The following is a 12,127-nucleotide window of genomic DNA, read 5'->3' as shown; positions in this document are numbered from 1 at the left end:
TGTGGGGGTAAACCACTGTTTGGGCGCACGGCAGGGCTCAGAAGGGAAGGCACGCCATTTGGCTTTTTAAATGGAAAATTATCTCCAATCATTAGCGGACACCATGTCGCGTTTGGAGAGCCCCTGTGTGCCTAAACATTGGAGATCCCCCACAAATTACCCCATTTTGGAAACTAGACCCCCAAAGGAACTAATCTAGATGTGTAGTGAGCACTTTGAACCCTCAAGTGCTTCACAGAAGTTTATAACGCAGAGCCATGAAAATAAAATAAAAAAATTATTTTCTCAAAAATGAATTTTAGCCCGCAATTTTTTATTTTCCCAAGGGTAACAGGAGAAATTTGACCCCAAAAGTTGTTGTCCAGTTTCACCTGAGTACGCTGATACCCCATGTGTGGGGGTAAACCACTGTTTGGGCACACGTGGGGGCTCAGAAGGGAAGTAGTGACTTTTGAAATGCAGACTTTGATGGAATGGTCTGCGGGCGTCACGTTGCGTTTGCAGAGCCCCTGGTGTGCCTAAACAGTAGAAACCCCCCACAAGTGACCCCATTTTGGAAACTAGACCCCCAAAGGAACTTATCTAGATGTGTGGTGAGCACTTTCAACCCCCAAGTGCTTTACAGAAGTTTATAACGCAGAGCCGTGAAAATAATAAATACGTTTTCTTTCCTCAAAAATAATTTTTTAGCCCAGAATTTTTTATTTTCCCAAGGGTTACAGGAGAAATTGGACCACAAAAGTTGTTGTCCAGTTTCTCCTGAGTACGCTGATACCCCATGTGTGGGGGTAAACCACTGTTTGGGCACACGTGGGGGCTCAGAAGGGAAGTAGTGACTTTTGAAATGCAGACTTTGATGGAATGGTCTGCGGGTGTCACGTTGCGTTTGCAGAGCCCCTGGTGTGCCTAAACAGTAGAAACCCCCCACAAGTGACCCCATTTTGGAAACTAGACCCCCCAAGGAACTTATCTAGATATGTGGTGAGCACTTTAAACCCCCAAGTGCTTCACAGACGTTTACAACGCAGAGCCGTGAAAATAAAAAATCATTTTTCTTTCCTCAAAAATGATGTTTTAGCAAGCAATTTTTTATTTTCTCAAGGGTAACAGGAGAAATTGGACCCCAGTAATTGTTGCGCAGTTTGTCCTGAGTATGCTGGTACCCCATATGTGGGGTAAACCACTGTTTGGGCACACGTCGGGGTTCGGAAGTGAGGGAGCACCATTTGAATTTTTGAATACAAGATTGGCTGGAATCAATGGTGGCGCCATGTTGCGTTTGGAGACCCCCTGAAGTGCCTAAACAGTGGAAACCCCTCAATTCTACCTCCAACACTAACCCCAACACACCCCTAACCCTAATCCCAACTGTAGCCATAACCCTAATCACAACCCTAACCCCAACACACCCCTAACCACAACCCTAACCCCAACACACCCCTAACCCTATCCACAACCCTAATTCCAACCCAACCCTAAGGCTATGTGCCAACGTTGCGGATTCGTATGAGATTTTTCAGCACCATTTTTGAAAAATCCGCGGGTAAAAGGCACTACGTTTTACCTGCGGATTTTCCGCGGATTTCCAGTGTTTTTTGTGCGGATTTCACCTGCGGATTCCTATTGAGGAACAGGTGTAAAACGCCGCGGAATCCGCACAAAGAATTGGCATGCTGCGGAAAATACAACGCAGCGTTCCCACGCGGTATTTTCCGCACCATGGGCACAGCGGATTTGGTTTTCCATATGTTTACATGGTACTGTAAACCTGATGGAACACTGCTGCGAATCCGCAGCCAAATCCGCACCGTGTGCACATAGCCTAATTCTAAAGGTATGTGCACACGCTGCAGAAAATGCTGCGGATCCGCAGCAGTTTCCCATGAGTTTACAGTTCAATGTGAACCTATGGGTACCAAAAATCGCTGTACACATGCTGCGGAAAAACTGCACGGAAACGCAGCGGTTTACATTCCGCAGCATGTCACTTCTTTCTGCGGATTCCGCAGCGGTTTTACAACTGCTTCAATAGAAAATCGCAGTTGTAAAACCGCAGTGAAATGCGCAGAAAAACCGCGGTAAATCCGCCATAAATCCGCAGCGGCTTAGCACTGTGGATTTTTCAAATCCGCTGCGGAAAAATCCGCATAGGACCAGAATATGTGCGCACATACCGAAACCCAAACCCTAACCCTAGCCCTAACCCTACCCCTAACCCTACCCCTAACCCTACCTCTAACCCTACCCCTAACCCTAGTTCTTACCCCAACCTTAGTGAAAAAAAAAAAATTCTTTATTTTTTTATTGTCCCTATCTATGGGGATGACAAAGGGGGGGGGTCATTTACTATTTTTTTTATTTTGATCACTGAGATATAACCTATCTCAGTGATCAAAATTCACTCTGGAACGAATCTGCCGGCCGGCAGATTCGGCGGGCGCACTGCACATGCGCCCGCCATTTTGGAAGATGGCGGCGCCCAGGAAAGAAGACGGACGGACCTCGGGCGGCCAGGTAAGTATAAGGGGGGGGGAGATCAGGGCACGGGGGGGTGGATCGGAGCATGGGGGGGGGTGGATCAGAACACGGGAGGGAGGATTGGAGCACGGGGGAGGATTGGAGCACGGGGTGAGGGATCGCTGTGCGGGGGGGTGGATCGGAGCACGGGGGGGGGGGGGTCGCTGTGTGCGGGGGGGGACCGGAGTGCGGGGGGGTTTGATTGGAGCGCGGGGGGTGTGATTGGTGCACGGGGGAAGCGGACAGGAGGACGGGGGAGCGGAGCACAGGACCGAGGGGAGCGGACCACAGATCGGGGGGCTGGGGGGGCGATCGGAGGGGTGGGGTGGGTGCACATAAGTGTTTCCAGCCATGGCCGATGATATTGCAGCATCGGCCATGGCTGGATTGTAATATTTCACCAGTTTCTTAGGTGAAATATTACAAATCGCTCTGATTGGCAGTTTCACTTTCAACAGCCAATCAGAGCGATCGTAGCCACGAGGGGGTGAAGCCACCCCCCCCTGGGCTAAACTACCACTCCCCCTGTCCCTGCAGATCGGGTGAAATGGGAGTTAACCCTTTCACCCGGCCTGCAGGGACGCGATCTTTCCATGACGCATATGCTGCGTCATGGGTCGGAATGGCACCGACTTTCATGACGCAGCGTATGCGTCAAAGGTCGGGAAGGGGTTAAGAAGGCATGTATGTAATAAATAGTGATGACAAGATAAGTGATATTTATTATTTTATTAAGATAAAACAAAGGTGCATATGCCCACTGAGATAAAGTGCAAACCCAACCAGGAGCACTAGGGAAGGTATGAGAGAGGTCAGGCTACACATCTGCTAACAGTAGACATCGTACTAGATTTTTACTCCTCTTCGAAATGATTGAATACCTTAACAACTCAGTGCTACAATTCCCCTAGTCATTCTCACAGTTAGTGCTGACAGTGTCACTTTGTAATGTCACTCCCTTTTGGCAAGAAGATTGGAATCCCTACTACTCATGATGGCACCCCTGTCCAGAATCTTCCTCTACATGCTCACTTACCTATAATTTGGCCTGCTAATCATTAGGAAATATGACTGATCCAAGTTCTCTTTGAAGCCTCACCTTTTACATTCATTAAAAAGGGAATTCTCATACTCTCCAATGGGTAAAAATGCACAGACAGCCGTGGGGCTGGAAACCAGAGGTCCAATGGCCGCACCATGCCTGCCTGCTTGCTGTCTCCATCTGCGCTGACTTCTTTGGGGGAGGTAGGGCCTCCGGCCACTTCCTCCACCAATCAGCGTGTGAAACAGCTGACGCGATGACAATTTCATCATATCAGCTGTGTACTGCGGAGAGTCCGTGCACTGGAGGCAGGGAGAGAAGCAGGGCACCGAGGAACGGGACTGAGGTGAGTATGTGGTGTGTTTTTTGTTTTTTTAATGTGTATGGGATGTATGGGTGGGCATGGGGCGAACTGCTGCACATGGCGCTGCTACACATGGGGAAGGCTACGGGGGCGAGCTGCTGCACATGGGGAAGGCTATGGGGCAAATTGCTGCACATGGGGAAGGCTACGGGCGCAAATTGCTGCACATGGCGCTGCTGCAGATGAGGCGACGTGCTGCTGCACATGGGGAAGGCTACAGGGGCGGATTGCTGCACAAGGCGCTGCTTCACATGAGGCTATGTGCTGCTGCACATGGGGAAGGCTACAGGGGCGATCTGCTGCACATGAGGCGATATGCTGCTGCACATGGGGAAGGCTACGGGGGCGAATTGCTGCACATGAGTCGAAGTGCTGCTGCACATGGGGAAGGCTACGGGGGTCTCATGCTGCACATGAGGAAGCCTACGGGGGCCTCGGGCTGCACATGGGGAAGGCTACGGGGGCCTCGGGCTGCACATGGGGAGGCTGGTGCGGGGCTCATGCAGTGTGCATAGGGAGGATGATGCGGGGCTCAAGCAGTGTACATAGGAAGGCTGGTGCGGGGCTCATGCAGTGTACATAGGGAGGATGAAGCGGGGCTCATGCAGTGTGCATAGGGAGGATGATACGGGGCTCATGCCGCATATAAGGGGTTGTTGGGCTCATACAATATACAGAAGGGGCTATAATCGGGTTCAAACTATATCAAGGGATGTCAGCATACTTAATTCTGCTCAATATTAAGTGATACAATATTGATATAATTATCAATAATATATCGATGTTAATATTAAGTAGAATTCATTTCGGCCTATTGGTTCAGCACTAGAAAATGAATTGCCCACCCGTGCTCTATGGACACTAACATAGTAACATAGTTAGTAAGGCCGAAAAAAGACATTTGTCCATCCAGTTCAGCCTATATTCCATCATAATAAATCCCCAGATCTACGTCCTTCTACAGAACCTAATAATTGTATGATACAATATTGTTCTGCTCCAGGAAGACATCCAGGCCTCTCTTGAACCCCTCGACTGAGTTCGCCATCACCACCTCCTCAGGCAAGCAATTCCAGATGCTCACTGCCCCAGAGGCGTATCTAGGGTTTCTGGCACCCGGGGCAAGAATTCATTTTGGCGCCCCCCCCAGCACATATGCGATTTGCGCACTTAGTCATGTACCCACAAGCTCCTCTCCCTAATGCTCTCAATGTTCAGTGAAAAACTGAGAAGCAGAAGAAAAGCTCGTTGTCACCAGACCATAAGTGTGAAAGTCACATATGAGTGAGGTGTCCATGTGACGACTACTGGAACCTGCTGACCTGAATCCTGACATCGCAGACTTCTGAATTCTCACAACGAATGCACTGGACACTTTTAGGATTCTCCCTTGCTGGTGGACGGTCATGTCAGTACAAGCATGTGATTTGTATAATTCTGAACACATTCCGACTAGACGTGCCCGGCCTCGCTCAGTTCATTTTCATTGACGGAGGCCACACATGTCTAGTCAGCACGTGACCACATGTATGTAAATTGCCAGCACGAGAGAATCCTGACAGCGTGCAATGAGCACTGTGAGAACTCAGAAGTCTGCAGTCACAAAGAATGACTGCAGACTCATTACAAACCTGGACATCCCCTTTAATGCTCCTAACATAAATAAAAACATGAGAGTTAGTCAGTATCACAATTAACATTTACATCCAGGTACCTTATAGATGATGTCGTCTCTGGAGTCGTTCTTCTTTTCTTCATCTTCACGATGCCCTTAAAGATACAAGTGTCATTACAATGCTCCTGAATGAAAAATTGCCCCTCACTATATTGTCTTCACAAAATATGACCCCCACACTGTCCCTCTTATGGTACATGCTCTTCACACTGACCTCTCCTTTCCATACCGGTCCCCTCTTCACACTGTCCTCTCACACTGTGTCCCCCATATAGGGCCCAGTATTTATGCTGTACTCTCTCATCACACTCCCCCTCCTTGGTATACTGTCCCCTCCTGGCTGTGCCCTTACACTGCCCCCATGCTACGAACCCACTACTCAGTTTCTATTCTGTGCCCCATCACCCCCTTTGCTGTTCATTTTGTGTCCTCAAATCTCCCATCTCCACTCCAATTCAACCCCACACAATAAATCCCCCCATTACCCACACAGCCCCTCTTCACCCCCATCTCCTGATCCCCCACACAGCCCCTCATCAACCCCATCTCCCCCTCATCACCCCTACACAGTCCCTCATCATCCTCCCATTCCCCACAGGCCCTCATCATTCCCCAAAAAGGCCCTCATCACCCCGCTTCTCCACAGAGCCCCTCATCATCCCCCCATTCCCCACAGGCCCTCATTATCACCCACACAGCCTCTCATCCCCCATTCCCCACACAGCCCATCACCCCCATACAGCCCCTCATCACCCCCCTTCTCCCCCAAAGCCCCTCATCACCCCCCTTCTCCCACACAGCCCCTCATCATTCCTTCTTTTTCCACACTGCCCCTCATCATGCTCCATTCCCCACACAGCCCCTCATCATCCACTTCACAGCCCATCATCATTCCCCACACAGCTTCTCATCATCCACTACACAGCCCCTCATCATTATCCCTCCATTCCCCACAGCCTCTCATCATCCACTACACAGCCCCTCATCATTATCCCTCCATTCCCCACAGCGTCTCATCATCAACTACACAGCCCCTCATCATTATCCCTCCATTCCCCAGACAGCTTCTCATCATCCACTACACAGCCCCTCATCATTATCCCTCCAATCCCCACAGCTTCTCATCATCCACTACACAGCCCCTCATCATTATCCCTCCAATCCCCACAGCGTCTCATCATCCACTACACAGCCCCTCATCATTATCCCTCCAATCCCCACAGCGTCTCATCATCCACTACACAGCCCCTCATCATTATCCCTCCATTCCCCACAGCCTCTCATCATCCACTACACAGCCCCTCATCATTATCCCTCCAATCCCCACAGCTTCTCATCATCCACTACACAGCCCCTCATCATTATCCCTCCATTCCCCACAGCCTCTCATCATCCACTACACAGCCCCTCATCATTATCCCTCCAATCCCCACAGCCTCTCATCATCCACTACACAGCCCCTCATCATTATCCCTCCAATCCCCACACACCTCGGTAATCTCCTCACATGGCTGCATGCTGCAGACCCTCAGTCCTCCTCACACGACTCCAGCAGCTTCCTGGTTCCTGCTATCTGTCTTCACTGGACTGAAGGAGGTCCCGCCCCTTCCGGAGACATCTTACCTCAGCTCCATTCTAGACAGGCACTGCAGTCAGATGTTCAATTGTACTCATGTCCGTAAGATACGAGTACAATTGAACACTGGGAGCCGCGCGCTGCAGCGTCTCTGTGCCGGATGTCAGCTTGACAGTCCGACACAGAGAACAGCTGACTCCGAGTGCAGGGGCGGCAGAATGCAGCTGCCAGGGGAGACATTTGGCGGCCCAACTGCGCCCCCCTGCCAGCTGCGCCCGGGGCACATGCCCCGGCTGCCCCCCCCTAGATACGCCACTGCACTGCCCTAACAGTAAAGAATCTTCTTCTATGTTGGTGGAAAAACCTTCTCTCCTCCAGACGCAAAGAATGCCCCCTTGTGCCCGTCACCTTCCTTGGTATAAACAGATCCTCAGCGAGATATTTGTATTGTCCCTTTATATACTTATACATGGTTATTAGATCGCCCCTCAGTCGTCTTTTTTCTAGACTAAATAATCCTAATTTCGCTAATCTATCTGGGTATTGTAGTTCTCCCATCCCCTTTATTAATTTTGTTGCTCTCCTTTGTACTCTCTAGTTCCATTAAATCCTTCCTGAGCACCGGTGCCCAAAACTGGACACAGTACTCCATGTGCGGTCTAACTAGGGATTTGTACAGAGGCAGTATAATGCTCTCATCATGTGTATCCAGACCTCTTTTAATGCACCCCATGATCCTGTATGCCTTGGCAGCTGCTGCCTGGCACTGGCTGCTCCAGGTAAGTTTATCATTAACTAGGATCCCCAAGTCCTCACTGTCAGATTTACCCAGTGGATTTCCCGTTCAGTGTGTAATGGTGATATTGATTTTTTCTTCCCATGTGTATAACCTTACATTTATCATTGTTAAACCTCATCTGCCACCTTTCACCCCAAGTTTCCAACTTATCCAGAGCCATCTGTAGCAGAATACTATCTTCTCTTGTATTAACTGCTTTACATAGTTTTGTATCATCTGCAAATATCGATATTTTACTGTGTAAACCTTCTACCAGATCATTAATGAATATGTTGAAGAGAACAGGTCCCAATACTGACCCCTGCGGTACCCCACTGGTCACAGCGACCCAGTTAGAGACTATACCATTTATAACCACTCTCTGCTTTCTATCACTAAGCCAGTTACTAACCCATTTACACACATTTTCCCCCAGACCAAGCATTCTCATTTTGTGTACCAACCTCTTGCGCGGCACGGTATCAAACGCTTTGGAAAAATCGAGATATACCACGTCCAATGACTCACCGTGGTATATCGGTGTTCTATTTGTTCTATGATGCAATCTTGGAAAAACAATTTAAACTACAACAGACAGTTTACCTCGGCATTATAAGATGCCATGTTGCTGAGCACATAAGCTGGCACAGACAAATTCATTCACATGCAAAGCAGCTAAGCCAGTGTTTACACACCAGGTTAGATAGCCCAGCCCAAAGCTGGCAGAGCAGGAACTGAGGGATGGAGCAGTGATTGGTCACAAACTACTCCTATAAATTTATGACAGAGAGGCATGGTAATGACAGCTACCTCAATTCAGGAACTCCCGAGATTAATGTAATGAATGGAAATTCACATGATCATTCCTTAAAAAACATTTGTGACTAGTTAAGTTGTTGTCTGGGGCTCGGCTACAGTCTTTGTTCAGATTTAGAGCTGCTATGTCAGGTCTTTTCTTTTACAGGGGGGTGCAAACAACAGTAAAGCTATTCAGAAGATCTGATTTATTTGTGAATTTCAAGATCCAGAATAGAGAGTTCCAAAGTAAGGAAACTATTAGGCTATGTGCACACTTTGCAGATTCCACTGCGGATTTTTCCGCAGCGGAATTGCAAAATCCGCAGTGAAAACCCATCGCGGTTTTTACTGCGGATTTATCGCGGTTTTTACTGCGTTTTCTTCTGCGGATTTTCAACTGCAGTTTTCTATTGGAGCAGCTGAAAATCCGCAGAAAAGAAGTGACATGCTGCGGAATGTAATCCGCAGCGTTTCCGCGCGGATTTTTCTGCAGCATGTGCACAGCGTTTTTTGTTTCCCATAGGTTTACATTGAAATGTAAACTCATGGGAAACTGCTGCGGATCCGCAGCGGTCAAATCCGCTGCGGATCCGCAGCAAAATCCGCAAAGTGTGAATATAGCCTTAGAGAGAGGAGTCAGGTCATTACAATCTGAATGGCAGCTGAAATTGCATGTTTTTTATTGTGAAGACCAAATATCTATAAAATAGAAAAAAAAAGTCCATAAAAATGTCAGGAAAAATTACATTGTGACGGATCTGGTGTGTACTCACCCAGGTGGTCCTCGGAGGGTGAACTTCTTCTCCTCCTGTAGTTCAGACACGCCATCTTGCTGCCTCAGTGACCATAAGTGGAGGCTATTATCATCCAGCAGTGTGATGAGTTGGCACTATGAATAAAGGTCATACCATCCCATAAACCGTATGTAAACCCAATGTGATGGGTCATCGCACACTAGATTTATACAATATGGAACTCAGGGTAGAAAGGTTTAAAGTAAGTGGCGTTCACAAGAACAAATAGGGATGACTTAGAGCTTTCGATATTTTCCTGGAAATTTTTTTTTTTTTTTTATTTCCCCATTCTAAACCCAGACTACCAGAACAATATGTTTGGGAGAGGGGGCTGGTCTATGATTGTGTTGTGTCCCTTCCTACTCCATTGAAGTAGCCCTCCCACATGGTCCTACACTGCTAGTCTGATGGCAGGAAGCCTGGCATGAGAAGAATATTGCCAGAAGCTACAGTTGTGTGAATAAGTGTTTGCCCCCTTCCGGATTGCCTATTCTTTTGCATGTTTGTCACACTTAAATGTTTCAGATCACCAAATTTAAATACTAGACAAAGATAATACATGTAAATAAAAAAAGCAGTTTTTAAATTAATGACTATTATTAAGGGAAAAAGAAATCCAAATCTACAGGCCCTGTGTGAAAGACTAATACACCCCCACCCCACCCCCCACCACCACCAAAAACATAAATGAACTGTGGTTTATCACATCTTTGGGAGGCAGAATTATAATTCCCTAGCCAAATGCAGGCCTGATTACTGCCACACCTGTTCTCAATCAAAAAATCACTTAAGTAGGATCTGCCTCACAAATTCAAGTAGACCAAGACATCCTCAAAAGCTAGACATCATGCTGCATTACAAAGAAATTTTGGAACTAATGAGAAAACGTTTATAAAGCCATTTCTCAAGCGTTGAGACTCCAGCAAACAAAAGTGAGAGCCACTAGCCACAAATGGCAAAAACATGGAACAGTGGTGAACCTTCCCAGTAGTGGCCGGCTGACCAAAATTACCCCAAGAATGCAGCAATGACTCATCCAAGAGACATAAGACCCCACAACAACATCCAAGGAACTGCAGGCCTCACTTGCCTGAGTTAAGGTCAGTGTTCATGACTCCGCCATAAGAAAGGCAACAATGGCCTGCATGGCAGAGTTCCAAGATGAAAACCACTGCAGAGCAATAAGAACATAAAAGCTCTTTTCGGTTTTGCCAGAAAACATCTTGATGATCCCCAAGTCTTTTGGGAGAACACACTGTGGATTGATGAGATAAAAGTTGAACTTTTTGGAAGGTGTATGTCTCATTACTAGTGATGAGCGAGTGTACTCGTTGCTCGAGATTTCCCGAACATGCTCGGGGGGTCTCAGAGTATTTGTTAGTGCTCGGAGATTTAGTTTTTGTTGACGCAGCTGCATGATTTACAGCTGTTAGCCAGCCTGAGTATATGTGGGGGTTACCTGGTTGCTAGGAAACCCCCACATGTACTCAAGCTGGCTAACAGATATAAATAATTCAGCTGTGGCGATGAAAACTAAATCTCCTAGCACTAAAAAATACTCAGAGGACACCCAAGCGTGCTCGGGAAATCTCGAGTAATGAGTATACTCGCTCATCACTACACATTACATCTGCGTAAAAGTAACAGCATTTCACAAAAGGAACATCATACCAACAGTAAAATATTGTGGTGGCAGTGTGCTCTGGGGCTGTTTTGCTGCTTCAGGTCCTGGAAGACGATGTAGTAAATGGAACCATTTAAACCACGTTCACACAGTGTAGTTGCTGCGCTTTTGATGCTAATTTTCAGCTGCATTTTTCAGTACCAGCTAGGTCTATGAGATTTCAGAAATCTCATGCACACAGCTTGGTTTTTTGTCATCAGTATTTTGTGCTTTGGATTGTTTTTTGGACATCGAGCATGTCACTTTTCAGCGTTTTTCACCCACTTAAAAAAAAAAAAGCAAGAAAAAAAAATGCCACAAAACCTGCATTTTTGCTTCATTTTCTTTCCTGCCAAGCACACCAATTTTGATACAGGAAAAAAAAAAAAAAAATCATCAAAAACGCCTAGTGTGAACTTAGCCTTATTCTGCGGTCTACCAAAAAATCCTGAATGAGAATGTCCGGCCATCTGTTCGTGACCTCAAGCTGAAGCACACTTGGGTTATGCAGCAGGATAATGATCTAAAACACACCAGCAAGTCCACATCTGAATGAAAGAAAAATAAAATTAAGACTTTGGAGTGGCCTTGTCTAAAGGTACCGTCACACATAGCGACGCTGCAGCGATACCGACAACGATCCGGATCGCTGCAGCGTCGCTGTTTGGTCGCTGGAGAGCTGTCACACAGACCGCTCTCCAGCGACCAACGATCCCGAGGTCCCCGGTAACCAGGGTAAACATCGGGTAACTAAGCGCAGGGCCGCGCTTAGTAACCCGATGTTTACCCTGGTTACCATCCTAAAAAGTAAAAAAACAAACGCTACATACTTACCTACAGCCGTCTGTCCTCGGCGCTCTGCTTCTCTGGTCTGGCTGTGAGCTCCGGGCAGCCAGAAAGCAGAGCGGTGACGTCACCGC

The 12,127-nt window shown here is 47.6% G+C and overlaps 1 protein-coding gene across 5 annotated transcripts in view; it reads right to left on the bottom strand.

The window, feature by feature from the left end:
- LLGL2 (LLGL scribble cell polarity complex component 2) overlaps positions 1–12,127 on the bottom strand; it is a 128,898-nt gene that overhangs the window by 45,019 nt on the left and 71,752 nt on the right. For all 5 annotated transcript variants that reach the window (XM_069752360.1, XM_069752362.1, XM_069752361.1 and 2 more), the window contains exon 5: positions 9,524–9,639. In XM_069752360.1, the coding sequence (XP_069608461.1) occupies positions 9,524–9,639 (116 nt within the window). The remainder of the gene's footprint in view (positions 1–9,523; positions 9,640–12,127) is intronic.

Source organism: Ranitomeya imitator, chromosome 2 (assembly GCF_032444005.1).
Source record: "Ranitomeya imitator isolate aRanImi1 chromosome 2, aRanImi1.pri, whole genome shotgun sequence".
NCBI classification, from domain to species: domain Eukaryota; kingdom Metazoa; phylum Chordata; class Amphibia; order Anura; family Dendrobatidae; genus Ranitomeya; species Ranitomeya imitator.
This window is presented reverse-complemented; position numbering and strand designations above follow the sequence as displayed.